Here is a 23,061-nt window from a genome sequence, read left to right as displayed (position 1 = left end):
GTAAAGCGTTGTGTAATTGTTTTGTTTACACTTGTGTCGTGAAACCATAGAGCTGCTGCAAAACGTGTGCTGCAAAGTTAAGACCCGAAACATGACGGTGAGACAGTCATGGATGAACTTCAACATAGTGTTTGCGTTTTCTCTCTTTTTGATCCGTACATCTACAATAACGTTCAAATGTTAAATATAAAGTGCTGACCCCATGGCCACGGATGTAACAATTATGTACGGGTCCTCAGAAGTACCCGTGTATTCTGTATTGTTCAATAAAAAGCATTTTAATCAGATTGGTGGCCATTTTCTTCGTATTTTCTCCACGCTTTCAGCAATGGGACCCTACTGGTTGGGGAGGTGTACTGCACTCTGATACATTACAACTCTATGAGAAAATGGCCACCGATCGGATTAAAATGCTTTTTACTGAACAATACGGAAGATACGGGTACTTCTGAGGGCCCGAACATAATTGTAATAATTTTAAAAATAAATAATAAAATAAATGTTTGAAGTTGTTAATCCATGTCTTTAGACAAGGGTGTTTTCTGACAGAGTGCAAGTTTAGATGTTAAAAAAAAAGAGAGAAGGAAACCAGACCAAAACATTGTATAATGAAAAGAATATATTTTCACCAAACTTTTTTTTTTTTTTTTTGGTGTGTTAATAAACAATAATTTGAAATGTTTTGGTGGACATGATTTGTCCCAATTCTCAAGAATGGGTATAAAAGCGAACATAACTAGGATCTTTGCTTCTGGAGGTCCCTGGAACGAAATATTTTGAGATGGGGGTCCACAGCCAATGACATCATTTTGGGGGTCCTTGACATGAAAAAGTTTGACAACCACTGATATATCAACATACGTTTTTCAGAAAACTGTTAGGATTTAGAAAGACATTTTTAGAATCGGCCTCAGGTCTCAGGTCAGCATCTCAAAAATAGCAGATCTACAAGTTCACTCAATGCCTCTCAATGTGAGCCCACCTCCAACAAATACAAATCAATTTGTGGGTCCTTGGCATGAAAATGTTTGATTACCACCAATAGTAAACAGAGCGTGACAAAATATATATCCATACAGTTAGGCTAACTACGGTTAAAATGGATTATAATAATGCTGAGTAATGTTTAAAGGTTGGTATCAATTGCAAAATTGTGCAGTTATGAAATAATGTGCCATTATGCTACTGATCCAAAGGTATGCTATTACATTTTCATAAATGAAAAAGACTGGCATGAAAAACATCCCTAATGAGGGCAAAAGAGCATCCAAGACATCCAATAACGGGCTGTTAGAAAACCCATCATAATCGTTATCTAGTTTGAGTTATTTCCTGTAAATTAAATCTACTCGTCTTTAAGACAAACATTTAAAACAAAAAAGATTCAGACATACACAGTGTTTCGGCAGTAAATTGTGCTTAAATTTGTAGAGCCCCTTTCAGGAGACTAAAGGATACTTTACATGGCTTTATATTATGTTAAAATAGAGTATAGACTAAATTGATGAATCTTAGATTAACCACTTAAGCCCTATTTTACATACTTGTGTCACACACAGCCAATGTACAAGCTCACAATGCATTGCCATCGTGAGCTTGTAGATCAGACAATCACAGACGATGTAATTACCCACACTGAATAACTTTATTTGACACACTTGTTTTATTGTTTCTTGAAGAGCATCATGTAAGATCAACTGTAAAGAACTACGTTTCACAACATAAGATACTGAACCAAAGTTATAAGTTATTCCAAGTCACTCTGGATAAGTGAGTCTTCTAAAATGCCTGAATTGTAAATTGCAGAATGCTTTTGAATAATAAGTGAACTGAGCATTGAATGAAATGCACTGCGAATTACTCAACAGGTGCTGAACTGTAATTATTGCGACTGCAATCAAAAAGCTTCAAAACAGCCATGAAATGCAACGTTCATGTTTCACATCAAAATAAAACATTTTCATAGGAAAGCTTTGTTAACTAGACACAACAGAAAATAGGATTATAATTATTACAGAAATGATACTACTATATTATGTTTTACGAAAAGGGGCTTCCTGCCGTGTTCGTCTCCAACACATTTCACAAAATGTCAACCTTGATTTAAATATTTTGTACAACAATATATTACATGTTATGAACACTCACTCACCTGGGCTTCACTCTAAAGCTGTGCATTTATGGACTTAAGACTTATTTTGCTTTTCAATTGGCATCCAAGTATCCATTAAAATAAAAACATAATGCCGATAAAAGAAGTACAGATTAAACTTGACTTAAAATCACATTTTGTTTGGATCTGGACATAATATGCGTGAGTTGAAAGTCAGTATTGCCAATTTAACTTTGAAAATGGACAAGAGCTATATTTTCCTTGGAGTAATATTAAAGGTAGGGTAAGTGATATGTTTTGTTATTTTTTTGGTTAAAAAGGCTAAAGTACTATATTGTGATAGTAATCATTGCTACAGAGTGTTTGTTCGGTCACAGGGGTCTCTCCAGCTCTTTAGTAAACAGAATATAAATACATTTTCAGGTAGGTGACAACATTTAAGCCAATCAGGAGAGAGCACTGAAAATGCATTTTCTGTTTAATAAAGAGCTGGAGAGACATGGGAGACTCCTTTTACTGAACAAACACTCTATAGCAATGAGTACTATCACAATATAGAGCTATTTAACACAACAACCAAAGTAAATCACTTACCCTACCTTTAACTTTGAAAATGGACAAGAGCTATATTTTCCATGGTGTACTACTAACTATCTACTCATAGTGTAGTATACAATCATAGTGGAGCAGCTACCTACCCTGTGAAATCACGAGTGCTCGTTTAACCACATTAAAGTCGTATTATGTGACTTTGTTGCGTGAATACAATTTTATTTTTGCTCAATCTGTATGGTTAGAGTATGTTAACACAATATAACTTGCTCTCCCTGCTCTTCTATTGAGACATTCGGTTAGACGTGACCTTTGACACGATCCTGTCTCTGGTTTGACACAGATTTTGAACCTTGAAGTTCCAAATTCAATTTCTCCCCAGAGCAAGCAGTCGGGCTCTATTAGCTCAGTGGTGAAAAACAAAATGTCGGCACTTGTGCAGGGGACCGGGGTGGACCGGGAAAGTTACATACAGTAGTGCAGCTTTAGTTCCATTAAGACCCGGAACGCATCCTGTGTGTCATTTTAAGATTTCTGTGGCTATTCAAAAAATACATCTACAAGCTCGTAGCTACGAGCTTGTAGATCTGCTATTTTGATTGAAAGATTGTGAACATTTTGTGCAAATCTTTGAATATATATCTTTTTTAACAGAGCTGAGGTCTATTCTACAAATGATCTGAAACGCTTTAGGTTTGCTATAATATCAGTGGTTCTCAAACCTTTTCATGTCAAGGACCCCCAAAATGATATGCATTTGGCCCCCCATCTCAAAAGATTTAGTTCCAGGGACCCCCAGAAGCAAAAACAAATGTAGGTACAAATGTTCGCTTAAAAAAACAAAAGGAGTTGCAGAATCGTCAGATTCCTGTTCCCAGTCTTCCTCTGTGATATATATATGTATTGTTTTTACAATTTCAAGATTTTTCAAAAATAGCAGATCTACAAGCTCATAGCGCGGCACTCGGTGCCGCGCTATGAGCTTGTAGATCTGCTATTTTTGAATAGCCAAAGTATAAGATAATGGTTCAAGTGGTTACAATCTAAAAAATGACACAGATGCGTTCCAGGTCTTAATGGGTTAAGCCTGGAGTCGCCATTTTGGGCATGTAATTATAGGCAAATATTTTCAAGATTAAAAAAAAAAAAAAACGGTCAACATTTTCGAATAGCCAAAGTATTAAAATGGGGCTCAAAGGGTCCATTTGTACACCGGCAAGAGTTAGATTAAAACTCAAGGATTGGACTGGTGTAGGATAGCATTAGTGCATTGGGCTGGGTGGGTGGTGTCACTCTTTGGGGACCTTGAAACTGTCCTTCTCTTTCCGGAGGCTTCTCATGGTTTCAACAGGGCTGGTCTGTTTCACATGGTCCTGCACAGCCTTCTCTCTGAAAGTCAACAGAAAATAAATCAATCATAAACTATCTTTTAATCCATTAAGACCGGTAACACATCTGTGTCATTTCTTTGGCTATTCAAAAATTAGCAGATATACAAGCTGAGGGCCGCGCTATGAGCTTGTAGATCTGCTGTTTTTGTGAAAGTTGAAAAAAATACGTGAAAGTTTGTGCGAATCTTTGAATATATATATTTTTTAAAGTGTATATATATATATACAATATTTTTAACTCAAATATTTTCTTTAGGGGGTCCAAAATATTTTACAAATGTTTGCTTCAAAAAATATATATTCAAAGATTTGCACACATTTTCACGATTAAAAAAGAAATAGCAGATCTACAAACTCATAGCGCGGCACTCTGTGCCACGCTATGAGCTTGTAGATGTGCTATTTTTTTTTAAATAGAAGAAATCTTAAAATGACACAGATGCGTTCCCAGTCTTAATGGGTTAAGATGGCACAACTATTCTGAAATGAGCATTAATAACAAAAACACATTAACAAGTGGTTTAATTTGCCATTCCACATCAAGCACTATAACTATCTATATTTACGTCAAAATGCAGAAAGCCAGGTCAGTCCCTTGGTCTTCAACTTTATTTATGCCATGTGTGGTGCTAGAATGAACACAATACCTACGTCTCTATCGCCACCTACTGGTGGATTACAAGTATTGTACTTTTTACTCCACTAAAATTATTTGAAAACTTTAGTTACTTTGTGGATTTTTATTATTACAAAACATACATGAACCACTTTATCCCTAGATGCTGCTTTTCCCACCACTGCCGTCTGATAGCATAGAACTACAGTCTGACATTGCTGCCCGTCAAACTGGACAATATATTTAGATACCGTTACAGTTTGTGACAAAGACGTCTTTGAACAAGACAGATACTATGCTGTTGAAATAATGAGATCATCGAGATGTACTGTACGTACTTTACTCTCATGAAAGGGTTAAATGTGAATTCATCTGCCAGCGTGGAGGGGATGGTAGGTTCATCATTGTCGACTTTCTCCTGCAGGACGGAGCAAAATCAATAAATCAGCGTTCCCATGGGAATTCTATAAAGCCAATGATAACTTGCATTAACATGATGTGTTAAATGAATACCTTTGCCCATGCGAGTTTCTTCTGGACCACCTCGTTGTCAGGTTCAACGTGACGTGCAAACTTCAGATTGCTGACTGTGTATTCGTGACCACAGAAGACACGCTAAAACAAAAACATCACTGTTCATTAACATAAACAAGTCAGGGCATAATATATTAGCCTGGGATTTTTTTTTTCTCACTTTGCTTATCAGTCTGGCCAGCCTCCTTGTTTGATTCGTATTTTAATGATGTAGGCAAGTCAGGAAGTGACTTGAGTTTTACGTCGTGTATTTACCGTTTCGGGGGGCAGAGATCCCAGGATGTCGATCAAGGCTCTGTACATCTGCTCCGCTGTTCCCTCAAAGAACTTCCCACAACCCGCCACAAACAGCGTGTCTCCTGCACAGAGACGTGAAAGAACAACCATCAACCATCTGGTCACAATCTACATGTTAGCAGCGGTGTAAAGCAACTAAGTACATTTACTCAAGTACTGTACTTAAGTACACTTTTGAGGAATTTTTGGGCGGTGTAGCCACCCCTATAAGTGGGGTTGGGACACCTCATTAGTATTAGTTTCCTGCACTGTGATTGGCCCATTAGTACACCCCTAGCTACTCCACTACACCACTACATACATCTATATCTGCTATTTTTGAATAGCCCAAAGAAATCTAAAAATGACACAGATGCGTTCCCGGTCATAATGGATTAACACACGCATTTAAAAAAAGGAATAGAAAACACAGGTCAGTACACATTCAGCCAACCTGATTAGAGGGTACCTGTGAAGACAGCCGGGGGCTCCGTGCTCTTCTCTTTGGTCACGTAGTAGCAGATGTGGCCCGTGGTGTGGCACGGAGTGAACAGACATTTGACGTTGAGTGAGCCGATCTACGCCAGAAAAACAAAAACCGTACCAGTGAGTTCACACTGTCAGCCAAATCGTCACTGTCGTGCAGAAACCTGCTCATCTCCATATTATAACATTTTGTGTTTTTTTTTGTAAATTAAAGCCCGACTTGATCATACTACAGCGTCACACAAAAAAAGCATCAAAAGTAGCAGAAGCGATGCGTTTTGAGCATGTGGATTTGCTCTAAGTAGCTTGCAAAAAAGGGGCCGCCATCAGTGTTGCCAGATTCTGTGAGAGAAACAAGCAACCAGGTCTAGGAAAACCAGCCCAAAAGAAGCGACTATGCACTTTAACATATACATCAGCTTATTTGAAAATAGCAGATCTACAAGCTCACAACGCGCGTTGTGAGCTTGTAGATCGGCTATTTTCAAATAAAATATTGCGGGGGAAATTATAATAAGCAGATCTGGCAACCCTGGCCGCCGTCTTGCAGCGGCTGGGTCTACCGAGGTCCCAGATGGAAGTAGGTTGTGAAGCAAAAGCTTCTTCCATCTGGCGGAGGGAGTCGGGTTAGCATAAGTTAACTCATTCTGTGCCACATGACGTCAAAGACGTCACGAGGCCTGACGCCCTGAGTGCCAAGACGTCATGAAAAGACGTCATAAAAAAAATAAAAATAAAACGTTTTTTTTGGAAAAACATGTTCAGAACCCAAAATATGATGATTTGAAGATTTGCTGCTCCATTCACTTCTCGTTTAACTTTTGACTGAAAAAGGCTGTATCTCGGCTCCTAAGCACTTTTTTTTTTTACAATTAATTTTGGTTGTGGCACTCGGAACCAAAATTCCATAAATAAGCATGGCACTGGAAGAGTTAACAGCAAACACTCAATGACGTCGACGAGCACAGTGACACACTTTGAACGTGTTGGAGTGGGTGACTTTCTTGGTGAGGGCGTCCACTCTGTCGTCTCCTCCAACGACCTTCAGCCCCGGCATCAACCTCAACATCTTCTCATTCCCACCGGCATGATCCCTGCATGCGCACACGCACACACACACACACACACACGCACACACACACACACACACACACACACACACACACACACACACACACACACACACACACGTCTGTGAGTGTTTCTCATGAACAACTTGAGTCAGAAATGATGTACGGTGAACATTTGAAATGCAAGGATAATGATGATAAAGTCTCACCAGTGATGGTGGGTGGTGAGGACTGTGGTGAGTCTTACACCGTGTTTTCTGACCGCCTCCAAAACCTGTGAATGAAGAGCACAACGGTGTTGATTTTGTTGACTAAAACTATGATGATAAAAATGTTCATCGACTACCTTTGTTCACTGACCAAAACTAAATAAAAACAAAATAAAAACTAAGCTACGATGACTAAAACTAAGACTAAATATATCGACAATGTTGTCAACAAATAAAAACTAGACTAAAATGTCAGTGAGGGATCTAGTGGAGAAGAGATCCAGTAGAACTAAAAGACAAGTTATTTTATGTTTGGTTGCGCTCGGGTGTTGCGCTCTGAAAATAGCGGATCTACAAGCTCACAACGCGTCGCGCTGTGAGCTTGTAGATCTGCTATTTTCATCATGCAGTTAAGTGTAAAATCAGCCATTATGACGCCATCAAGGCACCGCCAACATACATTTTAGTCGACTAAATCAACTGTAGATTTAGTCGACTATAATCTTATGATATTTAGTCGACTAAAACTAGACAAAAACTAAAACATTTCAGATGACTAAAATATGACTAAAACTAAATGGAATTTTATTCAAAAGACTATGACTAAAACTGAATCAAAATTTGCTGTCAAAATCAACACTGGAGCACAACCAACTAGTTTAATACAAATAAAAATGGAAAATGGCAAAAATTGGGTTTGGTGTGGCTCCCATGTGGATCTTGGACCTCATGTGGCCAGCTTGTAATATCGGTCATATCATATATGATGTCAGTTGCCTATGACATATCTATGACATATGACTCCAAATTTGGGCAAGCTTTCAGTCCGATCAGAGCCATCCCATCGACTTCCATTATACAAATGAAGGTCGGGTAAGTGATATTCCTTTGTTAAAAGAAGTGTTACATAGCTCTATATTCTGATAGTAATCATTGCTGTAGAGAGTGTTTGTTCGGTAACAGGGGTCTGTCTCCCTGTCTCTCACTTTTAGGGTTGAAATTGGAAGTGACGACACAAAGAAATGAGCAGACAAAATTTCCGAGCAGACCGAAGATTTCCGCTTCCGTCCACCTACTGTTGAGTTAACTGGTTTTGCCTTGGATTCGGCTAGACACCGTAGTTCTAACGTGCTCTCACAAACGAAGGGAAAGCTCCGGTTATATTGTCTTTTCTCTGGACAACAGTTATCCCCTTTGTGTTTGCCAACGGTCTGACACGCAATCATAATACACTATATAGATGTTCTGTGGCCAGCTGGGGAGGTGGGAAAGACGTGCATTTTTGCCGGTATACGCTGCCTTCAGCGTGCCTGCGCCCATGAAAGTTACCTCGCGGGTAAAAATATACATTTTCTGTGACCTGTTGAAAAGCTTATAAAACACGAAAATCGCTGGCAGTGGGCGAGTTTATTAATGAAGATACTCTGGCAGTGAAAGAGTTAATGGTGTAGGAGCCAAAATGTATATTTAGCTTGTTATCTTATTTTTGTTTGTTTTTTCCAACGCTTTGGTTTGATGTCCCACTTCCCACAGTAATTGACTGATTAGCGCCTGCTGTGTGTCTGTTCATTACCTTTAGTTTATTTCAGGTGTGTGTCTCAGGTTGCTGGGCATTCAGTGAGAGAATGGGGCTGAGCTAGGCTCAATGTTTTCTGTTGACCGTTTTGCGTTTTATAGGGCGTTTTAGCCTACATTTCATTCATCTAATTTTCAGTAAAATGTTTTGGACCTTATTATTTTTGTATGAATAAATCACCTTAACTGCAATAAGTGTTCTGGTTTTGTTTGGAAACGCGTCACACAGTTCCTGCCGAAGCTCAGCCTCATAGCACCTACTTCTAAATGTTTTTTTTTAATATTGGGAAGAAGTAGTTGCTACAATAAATGGGTTAAATAGCAATAAGAAAGGGACAGCTCCTCTCTCTCTACATACCTTCACTGGCTCCACGGGGTCGACCACGGCTGCCTCCTTGGAGTCCACGTCGATCAGGAGGTACATGTAGTTGTCACTGAGCGCCGGCAGGAGTTCTATCTTCATGTCTGCTTGTTCCACCAGCAAGCTCTTCCTCAGCGGCGGGGTGTGGAGGAGGGCGGCCGATGCTGCTTGGAGTCTTGCGGGCGCTACGCGGGAAAATAAATAACACAACATTTGACACGGATACACACGACTGTATTAGTGAAACTATGACTCCACCTGTACACAGGGTTGCCAGATCTGCTCATTATAATTTCCCTGCAAGATTTTATTTGAAAATAGCAGATCTACAAGCTCACATTGTAGATCTGCTGTTTTCAAATAGCTGGTGTATATGTTAAAGTGCTCATGTGGCCCATAGTCGCTTCTTTTGGGCTGGTTTTCCTAGACCTGGTTGCTTGTTTCTCTCACAGAATCTGGCAACACTGCCTTTACAGTAGCCGGACGAGATCTAACAGCAACACGGAAATTAAGGAAATATTTGTCAACCGTATTAGTCGTATTAGTCACTCCACCGATGAGGCAACTAATGCCATGTCTGCTTATTATAAGATTAGATGATTAGATTAGATTAGATTAGATGTCTTTATTATCCACAAGGGAAAATTGTTTTGCTCAGGTCAATGCATACATTCAACAAGACAATACATAAATACTGAAACTTTCAGTGGTGGAAAAAGTACTCACATTTTTTACTCAAGTAAAAGTATCAATTCTGCAATGGAGGGATACTCTGTTAAAAGTAAATGTCCGGCATTCAAAATGTATTTACTTAAGTAAAAGTACTAAAGTATTGGTATCAAAATGTACTTGAAGTACGAAAAGTAATTATGCAGAATGTCCCATTTTCACAATGTTCAAAATGTTTAAAGAAATCTTTTGAAAATAGCCGATCTACAAGCTCACAATGCGTCGCATCTGTGAGCTTGTAGATCTGCTATTTTCAAATGTCCGAAATATCTATATGTTTTAAGTGCTACAAAGTAACTAAGTGCTACAAAGTAACTAGTAAAGTTGTCAAATAATTGTAGCGGAGTAAAAGTACACTATTTGCCTCTGAGATGTAGTGGAGAAGAAGTAATAGTATTTGAAATTGGAAATACTCGAGTAAAGTACAAATACCTCAAAATTGTACTTAAGTACAGTACTTGAGTACATATACTTAGTTACTTTCCACCACTGGTGACTTTAGGCTTGCTTTTCTCTAAAGTTGCTTGTAAATATTGGTACCGTAGTTTGCGTTTTTTGGGCTTGTTTTTAAAGTGTAGTTGCTTGTACGATTATTGTTTCAACCACCCCCAAATTAATATGTATTTGTCTGCAGACCTCCATCTGAAATTATTTTGTACCAGGGACCCATTTTACCAAATTTGTACCAGATTTGGGATTTTTTTTTCTCCCCAAGCAGTTTTTGAAAATAGCAGATCTACAAGCTCAAAACTGCGACGTGTTGTGAGCTTGTAGATCGGCTATTTTCAAATAGCCGTTGTAACACTGCATGAACTGTAGCCCTGTAGGCTACTTCCTGTATTTGAAGGATCCTCCTGGAATGGAGATAAAACTGTGAACTAGGTTATGAGTTACCAGATAATGTTAGTTACGTATCTCAACAAAGACTGCGTTATAGTTTTAGCCTTCAGTATAAGGATAGAATGCAGTGATTGCATAGTTTTGAGTGCAGTTTGTCCATCATCACATCAGAGTATTCTCAATCTCTATCCATTTATTCAATTATTTTATTCAAGCACTCAATAGCATCATGTCCTCAACAACATTACCAACCACAGTAGATTCAATGTGCATGTCCCTATAACAGGCTCTGGAATAGCTTGCCCTTCACCATTAGAAGTGCTCTGCCAATTGAGGCTTTTAAATCTCTTCTTAAAACTCACTTATTTTCAATGGCCTTTGATCATAACGGATTCATTCATTGTATTTATTTAATTTTAAATGTGTTTTTTTATGCTATGTGGGTGGGTGCACACGCATGATGTTTATGTTGACGCTTCGATTTGACTGTGTACAGCACTTTGGTCAATTTCAATTATTATTATTATATTTTAATTGTTTTAGCAAAATGTGCTTTATAAATAAAGCTTGCTTTGATTTGATGGAGCTGTCTAATTAGTAGTTTTACAAAGTAAACTTGTAGTGCTACTTATTTTTTAAAGCAGCGTTTAGTGTAGCTCAGTTACTTTTTTTATGAAGAGTAACTATAGCAGATATAGCTTTAAAGTAGATTATTGTCCAAAACTATTGAGTCAAATTCTGAGTTTAACCAGATAAAGATAACATAAAAGAAGATTGCGTTAGTAGTAGTAACGTTATGGCCAGCATAGCATAGCCATAGTCTTAGCGACCACCCCCACAGTTTGCCCTGGAATGTCAGCTGTAAAGCCCGTATTTCTCCAAACATGCAAAATATACAGTGCTTACCCGCTTGCCCCAAATGTTAACTAGGTGTCGGGAGTATTTGTGCAATATATTAGTCCGTGGTTCTCAATAATAAGTGTTTTAATCCAGTCTGTGGCCGAACGCCATGTTTACGTCCCGTTTACATTGAGTGTAATTCCGGCCTTCACCTGATGCGCTCCGAGAATACCGCCAATTGGGAACTTCCGACAGAATCGGCCACAGACGGGATTAAAACACTTCTTTATTGAAGAATATGGACCAATACATTACACAAACACGCCGGACACCGAGTTAACATTTGGGGAAAGCGGGTAAGCACCTCATATTTTGCATGTGTACACGTTTGGAGAAATACGGGCTTTGGAGCTGACAGTCCAGGGCAAACTGGAGGGGTGGTCACTAAAGACTCTCGTAGGGATAAAAACAAAATCAGTCAAAATCGAATACATCATACATAAAATACATCTTCGAGAGTCTTGATCTATAAGGCCACCAGATGTAGAGGAGTAGAAGTAAAAGCACTGAAAAATGGAAATACTCCAGTAAAGTAAAAAATACATTTAAAAAAAAAAAACTTAAGTTAAGTACAGTACTTCAGCACTAGTTACTTTACACCACTGAAGATTACATAAAAGAAGATTGCGTTTACAGTAACGTTATGGTCAGCATAGCCTTGATGAAGACTGTCATATCATCATTATATGACCGTCTTCATCCAAGGCTATGGTCAGTCAGCAGGGAGATGATGCAACATTATGCACGATTGTCATCATCATCATCATCATGTGTTTATTGTTCACTTGACAGACAGCTGTTTCAGCAACACGTTTATTACAGACAAAACCATGCTAAAACTAATCGTATGTAGCATATCAAATGCAATACATATATACCTCATTATAATGTAACGTTTACATACCTAGTTTATAAGTGGCAGCGGTTCCCAGAACCCCCAGAGTGCACGCACCCGCCAACAGAGCCCTGTGGAACACCATCTGATGTGTTATGTTGTTTGTTGTTGAACCAGAACCAGTTCAGCTTTAGTTCCAGTTCCTTCCGCCCGGCTCTCGACCTTTGACCCCCCACCACTCTCAGCCAATCACATGCGAGGGGAGTAGCGAGAAAGAAAGTGACACCGGGGGGCGGGGCTGAAACGTACAGTAGGGCCCAGTGGTTCTCAACCTGTGGGTCGGGGACCCCCAGGGGAGTCCCCACAGTATTTTTTTGGGGGTCCCATCCCCTGATGACAGTAAAATGACAATTTAAGGACTTTTAAAGACCTTTTTAATACCAAAAAAAAAAAAAAAAAAGGGGGGAACATTACTGCACCAATAGTAATAAACAACCTATAGAATAAAAACTGGTCAAACATTCACCAAATTGTCAAATAATATAAGAAGGAGACAAACAATATGATCTATTTGTAGATCAGCTATATTGTCACAATATGTATCCATTGACAGCATCATTTATTGTTTTTATTATAGCTGTTGATCACGTAACATGTTTTATATTTGTCATACATTAATGCACTTATTGTGTGTTTGTTGCAAACTTGGCTACTTGTTCATTGTATTTTTTTTTACAATCAAAATTACACTATAATGGTAAATGTATAATCGGTTAAGAACTTTTTTTTTAAATGGCCTAATTGATTATATTATACAAAAAAATGTACATTCATTTAAGATAAATTAGTATTATTATCTAAAAATCAACAACAAATGCCATTATGTTATTAAACTATTCCAGAATAGCATGTGTAATAATAACATCATCGCCCTAATTTCATTAGTATTTTGATGAATGATTTTAAACATTAATCATTGACTCTTTTGATTTATACAGGCATTATTATTACGGTGTAACTATTCTGCTATGAGTATATTTGGCCTGTAGGTGCCAAAAGAAAAACGTTAAAACCCAGCAATATTTTCTCCATTTATGACCCGTACATCTATATAAACGTTCACATTTCAAATATAAAGTGCTTACCTCATGGCCATGGATGTTATAATCATATATGGGCCCTCGGAAGTACCCCTATCTTCCGTATTGTTCAATAAAAAGAGTTTTAATCCGATTGATGGCCATTTTCTCTGAATTTTCTCCATTTGCCTTTAACGACGCGACCCTATCGGCTGGGACGTGTATTGCACTCTGATACTATATAACTCTATGAGAAAATGGCCGCCAATTGGATTAAAATTATCTTTATTGAACAACACGGAAGATACGGGTACTTTTGAGGACCCGAACATAATGGTAACATCCGTGGCCATGGGGTAAGCACTTTGCATTTGAAATATGAACGTTTATGTAGATGTACGGGCTGTAAATGGAGAAAGTGCAAACACCATGAACGAGGTTCATCCATGACTGTCATCATGACAGTCATGTTTCAGGGCTAACGGTGCTGTTGCTTTTTTTTGGGTCCCTCCTGGCTCGCCGTACTTTGAGGCTATAGCGGTGATCAAAGGTCGTTTTTTTCCACACAGATCTGCTTCAAGGTTTATCTGACAACAACCTGACATCATAACTAAGTCACTATGACCCAGAGGAGCGTGTCCAGGTGGTGGGAGTGGGGCCGGAAGATCGTGTGCGTGGGTCGGAACTACGCGGACCACGCCAAGGAGCTGGGGAACGCGCTGCCCACGGAGCCGGTGCTGTTCCTGAAGCCCCCCTCCGCCTACCTGAGGGAGGGCTGTCCCATCCTGGTGCCCCGCTACTCACACAACCTGCACCACGAGGTGGAGCTGGGCGTGGTCATCGGGAAAGGGGGGACCTCCATCCCCCAGGTATACTGTCATGGTCATGGTCATGGTCATCATGACATTTCTTTAGTGGACCATTAGAAGGTGGAAATCGTCAACATGGCATTGCATTTGCAGGCAGTGTTTACATTTGGTGTAATTGAGTATAGTGCGACATCTAGTGGTTGAATTTAGCCATTAACCATTCGATTGTGTATTTTGGCTTAGGACATCATTTGGAACATAATGAATAACATAATACACTTCTGGCCATATACTAGTATGTTATAATTATATCCTTTCTTTAAAAAAATAGTGAAAATAGCCCATCTAAAAGCGTAAAAGTGCTATTTTCACTCTTAAAATTAAACGAATACAAATGTTTGCCCTAAATGCCCAAAATAGCTATGCCAGTTGCCACGTGGTAATAATGATTGGAAATATGATATTTCATCCAGCTGGTTTTATTATTTCCATTCTAACAATCATGCAATATAATTGCAATTATCTAAACAATAACAGTGTTCAGGAATCAGGTGTTATGTAATAATTAGAGGTCCGGGCCCTCACACCTATGTCCCACCGCCAATCCGACTGATATGCCCATATTATGGAGATCTCTATATCGGTCAGTCCATGTCCCTTTTATACCCATATATGGAGATCCCTGATGTCATCAGTATATGCCCATATATGGGCATGCCCCCTTTTGTGCCCATATATGGAGCTGACTGATTTGTTTGCGCCTGATGCCATGACGACACATTGAGGTTAGACCATATTTGGGCGTAGCTGCATTGGGAACTCCTTACATGGTTATGGCTGAGTCATGGTGACATGGTGACGTCAGAGGTCCGCCTGCCGGTCAGCCGGCCGACCGGCCTTCCCTTCAGCCAATTTTAATATAGAATAGTGACATGATGCCATCCATCTCCCCAGGGCTCTGCCATGGACCATGTGGCCGGCTATGCTCTCTGCTTGGACATGACGGCACGGGACATCCAGGTAGGACTGCCTGCAACTATCCATTGTGTGTGTGTGTGTGTGTGTGTGTGTGTGTGTGTGTGTGTGTGTGTGTGTGTGTGTGTGTGTGTGTGTGTGTGTGTGTGTGTGTGTGTGTGTGTGTGTGTGTGTGTGTGTGTGTATAAACTAATCTCTCAAGAACAGATTCAGACTCATTTAACAATAGCGTCCTTGGAGCAGACAAAACCACGGAAAGATATTCACATTTTAACTTGCTCTTTCATCATAGAAACAAGTGGGCTTATAACCAAAACGATCCATGTTCTCTGGGAGAAGTGGTGTTAGTGTTCCGTGTAGAAATATTGTTAGTGGGAATGAAAACATAAGCGCACCACCGGAAGTGGAGCGCTGAGGGCAGACCAAAAACCCCGGTTTCCTTGTGCACGGGTGCTCCGTTCAGCTCGTCCCAGAGCCAAGTGAAAGAGTAAAAAACAGCAGAGAGCGCTGTTTTTCCTTTTTATTCGGCGATGGGTTCCCAGATTGTATATAAACTAATCGTTTAACCACTTGTTAATTGAATATAACAACAATATAACAACTCAGTGTTTCGCCTAAATTACATGCCCAAATTAGAGATTGATTATTAACAGATTATTTTATTGAATTATCGATTATTTTTTAGATTTTATAGGTAACAAAAGGCAGCCTCGGCACACTCAAAACTGTGCAAAATCAGATTATTTTATTTCTTATATAGCTTTCGGTCATAGAAAGCTTGCTATATTTATTGCTCACCCAAGTCTACTGGCAGATGAGCTGTGGGTTTTTTTTTTCACAATTTTGAGAGATTAAATAGATAAAAATCAATTAGTCCAATTAACCGTTGCACCCCTCCCTCAACGTCCAGGACGAATGCAAGTCCAAGGGCCTCCCGTGGACGCTGGCCAAGGCCTTCAACACGTCCTGTCCCGTCAGCGACTTCATCCCCAAGGAGAAGATCCCCGACCCCGGTGACCTCACCATCTGGCTGAAGGTCAACGACCAGCTGCGGCAGAGCGGCTCCACCAATCAGATGATCTTCTCCGTCCCTTACATCATCAGCTACGTCAGTGACATCATCAGCCTGGAGGAGGGCGACCTCATCCTGACGGGGACGCCCAAGGGCGTCGCCGCCGTGCAGGAGCACGACGTACTGCAGGCCGGGATCGACGGCGTGGTCACCATGTCCTTCACAGTGGACAGACAGCAGTGACCAGTGTTGCCAGATTCTGTGAGAGAAACAAGCAACCAGGTCTAGGAAAACCAGCCCAAAAGCAGCGACTATGGGCCACATGAGGACTTTAACATATACATCAGCTATTTGAAAATAGCAGATCTACAAACTCACAACGTGACACTATTAGACCCAAACCTTTTTCAGCTGAGAGCTGAGACCCAAAATCAGTGGTGGAAAAAGTACTCAAATGTTTTACTTAAGTAAAAGTATCAATACTGCAACATAGAAGTGCTCTGTTACAAGTAAAAGTCTGGAATTAAAAATTTACTTGAGTAAAAGTACAAAAGTATTGTTGGTATCAAAATGTACCAAAAGTAAAAGTACTAAAATGTTTGAAAATAGCAGATCTACAAGCTTGTAGATCGGCTATTTTCAAATAGCCTATATATAGAATACGGCTAAAGTGGTTAATGTATGTTTTATAATGTAAAGATTTATATCTGCAAAGTAACTAGTAACTAAAGTTTTCAAATAATTGTAGTGGAGTAAAAGTATAATATTTGCCTCGAGATGTAGTGGAGTAGAAGTAAAAGTATAGACAATTGGAAATACTCCAGTGAAGTAAAAGTACCTCAAAATTTTACCTAAGTACAGTACTTGAGTTAATGTACTTAGTTACTTTACACCACTCTAAGAAAGTGAATTTAGGAAGTTCTTCTGTTGCTTTTTTGACCATCTGTCTCTATGTGGTATCTGGACCAGCAGGGGGCAGACCTGCGTCAAGAAAGGATTTTCATTCAGACATTACTAGTGTGGGACAATGATGCTCTGAATAACCGCCAACTAACAGATGTACTGTGATTGTTGACTGGTCTTTTCATTTGAATCAAACAAATGAAATGTGAAGTTATATTATGGTGACTGAATGCTAAAGGAGAAAACATGACATTTGACACAACGTGTTGATGGTTTTTATTCCCCCCGTTCCAGTCAAAACACTGAGCTCAGTCCTCATTCAGTTATATGAGGACTGGCTCCTTTAGTATTTTTTCAGGGGTCTTCAACAGGGGGTCCGGGACCCCTAGGGGGTCCTTCAGAGTCACTAGCCAAATCTTTGTGTGATAGGAACTGTATTAGTTTTTTTTTATGTTAACCGCTTCAACCCTATAGCCGACCTATTCTGAGAGAGGAACGTTAGACGAAAATAGCAGATCTACAAGCTCACAACGGCTCGCGTGTGAGGTTGTAGATCGACTATTTTCAAGAGGTTTGGTGTAGAACGGATAAAGGAGCAAAAAGTACAGAACCAAAGGTCAAGTTCAATTAGTATTGAGGGTTTAAGTGGATACATTTCTGTGGAAAAAAAAACAAACATTAATTGTCATACATGACAAGACATCTCAAACCTACATAGTACATTTTTGTTGCTATCTGGTATAGAGTTATAAATGTTCGCTTTAAAAATACATATATATTCAAATATTTGCACAAGTTTTCACGATTTTTGTATAAAATATGGTTCAAGTGGTTAAAATGATTGTGATGCTATATTAACTAATTTAGCTGGGGACCCCCCTGGTACCCCCCCAAGGACCCCTGGGGGTCCCCGGACCCCACTTTGAGAACCAATGAGCTAGACCTAACACACAACGCTGATGATGATAGTCAACTAAGCTATCCATTAAAACGTTTAATCTGTAACACAATTGTATACAATGTAGTGGTGGAGGGTCCCTGCTTCATCTCTCTCTCAGCTAAAGGGTCCATGGCCTGAAAAACGTTGAAGACCCCTGCATGCAGGGGCGGACTTACCGTTGGGCTAGGGTGGGCTGCAGCCCACGGGCCTCCAACTGGGGGGGCCTCCAATTTTTTGGGTAAAAAATAAAAAATAAAAAATATTAATATATATATATATATATTTTTTTTTTATGATTTTATGATCACTTTGGACCGAAATAACCGAATTAAACCCGAAATTAAAATAAAAATAACCCGAATAACCCAAAAAAAGGGGGCAAAGGGGGCAAGCCTCGAAAATTACTCTAGCCCACGGGCCTCAACTCCTATAAATCCGGCCATGCCTGCATGGTAATAAATGCTGTACATTTTCTGCCTCTTCTTGTGTGCACCTCTTCAAAGGCAAAGTGGCCTGCAAGGATATTCCTTATAGTTTTAATAAACACTAATACTGACACTGGATTTGAATGAATTTGTATTTTGAGTTTAGGCCTATATGCCACACAACTTTGGGCACCTCAGTGAAGGGATTTAAGACAGTAAAGCGCCATTAACTCAACTGTCTTACGGGGAGAGAATGATTCTTTTTTTTTCTCATACAGTATGTCTTTCTGTGTTACAGTGGGTAGGTTTGTGCAGTGGTCAGGCCTGGAATTTCGTCATTTTAGGGGCAAAGCCACTTGGCCTTTGGTGTTCTTTTTGGCCCTGGCCAAATGCCAGGGCAGGAAGGCCATCAAATAAAACAAGATTTGAGTCCATTGAAAGAATTTAGAAAATGTAAGGGTTAAGGATTTTAAATGTAATATGTAGACCGTCTGCAGTGAAATAAATAAATGATGGTATTTACAATCTGATCCATGCTCAGACCTGCACCAATCAAAGTCACTGGATTGGTTTAAAGATGGGAACTCAGGGGAGTTAAGAATTCAGAATCTCAACAAAAGACACTGGTGTCTACATGACAAGAAAGAGACACTGGTGTCTACATGACAAGAAAGAGACACTGGTGTCTACATGACAAGAAAGAGACACTGGTGTCCATAGACATATAAAGGTAGACGCCTCCTTCGGCTCTGAAGCGTTCGTATCTCGGGCGCGCTTCCTTGTTCCGCAGGGCTAGCCTATCACTTCATTCCGCTTCAGCAGGGCAAGCTGGAAACTTGTGCGTCACAGAAGGGGACGTTCAGTAGGCCAATCAGAGGCAGGTGGAACGGGCCTTTTCTTAAGAGGCAGCCGCGCAGCAACTAGTCAGTTAGACGCGCTGTGATTGGCCAGTAGTCAACGCGATGTGATTGGTCAGTAGTCAAACAGCCCTGCGGAAGAGCCTTGTATTGAGATACCAGTCGCTCCAATGAACTGCAGAGGCCAATGAGGTATCTAGGTTTCTATATCTATGCTGGTGTCTACATGACAAGAAAGAGACACTGGTGTCTACATGACAAGAAAGAGACTTTGGTGTCTACATGACAAGAAAGAGACACTGGTGTCTAGTCTACATGACAAGAAAGAGACTTTGGTGTCTACATGACAAGAAAGAGACCCTGGTGTCTACATGACAAGAAAGAGACACTGGTGTCTACATGACAAGAAAGAGACACTGGTGTCTACATGACAAGAAAGAGACACTGGTGTCTACATGACAAGAAAGAGACACTGGTGTCTACATGACAAGAAAGAGACACTGGTGTCTACATGACTAGAAAGAGACACTGGTGTCTACATTTTGACAAGAAAGAGACACTGGTGTCTACATTTTGACAAGAAAGAGACACTGGTGTCTACATGACAAGAAAGAGACACTGGTGTATACATGACAAGAAAGAGACACTGGTGTATACATGACAAGAAAGAGACACTGGTGTCTACATGACAAGAAAGAGACACTGGTGTCTACATGACAAGAAAGAGACACTGGTGTCTACATATTGACAAGAAAGAGACACTGGTGTCTACATATCGACAAGAAAGAGACACTGGTGTCTACATGACAAGAAAGAGACACTGGTGTCTACATGACAAGAAAGAGACACTGGTGTCTACATGTCAAGAAAGAGACACTGGTGTCTACATGACAAGAAAGAGACACTGGTGTCTACATGACAAGAAAGAGACACTGGTGTCTACATGTCAAGAAAGAGACACTCACGTAGACACCAGTGTCTCTTTCTTGACATGTAGACACCAGTGTCTCTTTCTTGTCACGTAGACACCAGTGTCTCTTTCTTGCCATGTAGACACCAGTGTCTCTTTCTTGTCATGTAGACACCAGTGTCTCTTTCTTGTCATGTAGACACCAGTGTCTCTTTCTTGTCATGTGGACACCTGACAAGAAAGAGACACTGGTGTCTACATGACTAGAAAGAGACACTGGTGTCTACATGACAAGAAAGACACTGGTGTCTACATGACAAGAAAGAGACACTGGTGTCTACATGTCAAGAAAGAGACACTGGTGTCTACATGACAAGAAAGAGACACTGGTGTCTACATGTCAAGAAAGAGACACTGGTGTCTACATGTCAAGAAAGAGACACTGGTGTCTACATGACAAGAAAGAGACACTGGTGTCTACATGACAAGAAAGAGACACTGGTGTCTACATGACAAGAAAGAGACACTGGTGTCTACATGACAAGAAAGAGACAGAAGAGAAAGTGGTCAGCTGGGGCATTAAAGGAGAAATCCGGACATTTTAAGTGTTATCTTTGATGTGTCGTTACTCACTCACCGAGGTAGGAAGTGGCGTTGAGTTTTTCCAGCAATTCCCCTGTCTGTGAGTCTGGTCGACCCCCACCATTGGCATAGTGGGAGGCGCGTGTCTAAGTGAAAATCGCCTAATTCTACAGCTCCAAACTTCTTTTTTTTCATCTCGCGAGATTTCCCGCCTAGGGAAATCACTTTTTCTGTTGATTTCATAGATAGGGCCCCCAGAAGAAAAGATTTGTGTTAAAAAAAATTATCAAGAAAATAGCAGATGTACAAGCTCGCAGCTGTGAGCTTGTACATCTGCTAGTTTTGAGAACCACTGCTCTAAATCCTAAGAGTTTTCAGAGAGCTAAAATCAAAAAAGATGCTCAAATAAAAAAATGACACAGATGCTTTCCCGGTTTTAAAGGGTTACGAACAAACCGATTTTGATACGATATAAACTATTTTAGCTGGGGACCCCCTGGAACCACCTCAAGGGCCCCATGATGGGACCCCGGACCCCCACTTTGAGAAGCGCTGGGTTATTGTAACGATCAATCAAGCGTTCTGTCCCCCCAGGTGTGTTTTATATTAGCTCCACATGGACAACTCGTCTCCATTTCACCCACAACTCATTTAGCTTTCAGTCTTTGACAACTCTGCTGTGTTTCCCTCCGTTCGGAGGTTGTATTTTTGGAGCACAGACAGTGTCATACATGACAAGATATCTCAAACCTACATAGTACATTGTTGTTGCTATCTGGTATAGAGTTATAAATGTTCGTGCCTATACCGATGACCTATAAAGGACTGGAATTCATTCAAATGTCTGTGTTGCGTTACAATTTATTTTTTTAATAAACTAGGGCAGCAATTATCGATTATTTTCTGCCCCCCCCCCCCTCTTATTCCTCCCCTTCTTCTTTCTATGGAAATAACGTTATGATGGGAACTATGCACGAAAACAAATTTCACCCACTTTCTTACCTCTGTAAACCTGTGATGTGACAATAAACCTGATTCTGAAGAAAGTTGATCTAGATGCTCACAGCACGTTGGCGATGGGACGCGTTGTCGGTTTATATAGATTTTCTAAAATGTTTTCACATTTATTTAATGCCAGAGTTATTTCAGATTTTTTAACTGTTTTATGCCAGAGATTTTTCATTGAGAAAAAAAAAGTACTCAGGAGCCGAGATACAGATTTTTTTAGTTTTAAGTTAACAAGGAAGTGGATGGGAGTTTAAATATTGGTCTTTGGGACAAAAAAAAAAAAAAAGTTTTTCTTTTCAAAAAACGCATATATGCATTCTTGGCAAGCAAGTGATGGATTCTAAAGAACGCAAAGAACGCATATATGCGTTCTTGGCAGGCAATGTGTTAAACGTTTGCGCCTATAATGGCACGCCCAAAATAGGGATAGATTATTAATCAGTCATTTTATTGAATTATGGATCATTTCACACATCCGTTGCTGTCAATAACATGGGATGAAGTGAGGTGATTTACAGTCCCTGTCATCCAGTCGACTACCTTTTTTCACTGACGAATACTAAATAAAAACGAAATAAAAACTAAGCTATGATGACTAAAACTAAGACTAAATATATTGACAATTTTGTCAACAAATAAAATCTAGACTAAAATGTTAGTGAGGGATCTAGTGGAGAAGAGATCCAGTAGAACTAAAAGACGAGTCATTTTATGTTTGGTTGCGCTCGGGTGTCGTGCTCTGAAAATAGCAGATCTACAAGCTCACAAAGCGTCGCACTGCGACGCGTTGTGAGCTTGTAGATCGGCTATTTTCAGAGCACAAACAAGTGTAAAATCAGCCATTACAACGCCACCAAGGCACTGCCAAAATAAATTGTAGTCGACTAAATCAACTAGATTTAGTCGACTTATGATATTTAGTCGACTAAAACTAGACTAACAGTAAAACATTTCAGATGACTAAAATGTGACTAAAACTAAATGGAATTTTATTCAAAAGACTATGATCTAAAACTGAATCAAAATGTGCTGTCAAATTCAACACTCCTGTCATCCTCTGCTCTGACATGCTGA

The 23,061-nt window shown here is 39.8% G+C and overlaps 3 protein-coding genes across 4 annotated transcripts in view; 2 read left to right on the top strand and 1 right to left on the bottom strand.

Annotated features, from left to right (window-relative positions):
• Positions 1-23,061, top strand: part of LOC308097838 (uncharacterized protein) — a 199,274-nt gene that overhangs the window by 29,019 nt on the left and 147,194 nt on the right. The gene's annotated exons all lie outside the window — the stretch shown is intronic.
• The window catches only part of hagh (hydroxyacylglutathione hydrolase), a 140,168-nt gene continuing 120,757 nt past the window's right edge, over positions 3,651-23,061 (bottom strand). The window contains exons 2-10 of one of the 2 annotated variants that reach the window (XM_080445933.1): positions 12,557-12,639; positions 9,181-9,368; positions 7,248-7,312; positions 6,945-7,062; positions 5,952-6,060; positions 5,462-5,565; positions 5,186-5,287; positions 5,011-5,090; positions 3,651-4,054 (exon numbers count right to left, since the gene is read on the bottom strand). In XM_080445933.1, coding sequence (XP_080302059.1) covers positions 3,955-4,054; positions 5,011-5,090; positions 5,186-5,287; positions 5,462-5,565; positions 5,952-6,060; positions 6,945-7,062; positions 7,248-7,312; positions 9,181-9,368; positions 12,557-12,632 — 942 coding nt within the window. In that variant the 5' untranslated portion in view covers positions 12,633-12,639 and the 3' untranslated portion in view covers positions 3,651-3,954. Of the gene's footprint in view, positions 4,055-5,010; positions 5,091-5,185; positions 5,288-5,461; positions 5,566-5,951; positions 6,061-6,944; positions 7,063-7,247; positions 7,313-9,180; positions 9,369-12,556; positions 12,696-23,061 lie in introns of those variants that run through there. The other variant, XM_080445932.1, reaches the window with a different exon arrangement.
• fahd1 (fumarylacetoacetate hydrolase domain containing 1) lies at positions 14,112-18,316 on the top strand. Its single transcript, XM_080446953.1, has 3 exons — positions 14,112-14,435; positions 15,330-15,395; positions 16,261-18,316. Exons 1-3 carry the CDS (start codon positions 14,187-14,189, stop codon positions 16,603-16,605), a joined length of 660 nt encoding a protein of 219 aa, XP_080303079.1. The 5' UTR covers positions 14,112-14,186; the 3' UTR covers positions 16,606-18,316.

This window comes from Gymnoscopelus braueri (genome assembly GCF_963280865.1).
Source record: "Gymnoscopelus braueri genome assembly, chromosome: 13".
Lineage (NCBI taxonomy): Eukaryota > Metazoa > Chordata > Actinopteri > Myctophiformes > Myctophidae > Gymnoscopelus > Gymnoscopelus braueri.
The sequence above is the reverse complement of the archived record's forward strand: the minus strand, read 5'-3'. Positions and strand labels throughout refer to the sequence as shown.

Coding starts and splice junctions, on each gene's coding strand:
- fahd1 (XM_080446953.1), top strand. CDS start 14,187: ATGACCCAGAGGAGCGTGTCCAGGTGGTGGGAGTGGGGCCGGAAGATC. Junction 14,436..15,329: donor GGGGGACCTCCATCCCCCAG/GTATACTGTCAT, acceptor CCATCTCCCCAG/GGCTCTGCCATGGACCATGT. Junction 15,396..16,260: donor TGACGGCACGGGACATCCAG/GTAGGACTGCCT, acceptor CTCAACGTCCAG/GACGAATGCAAGTCCAAGGG.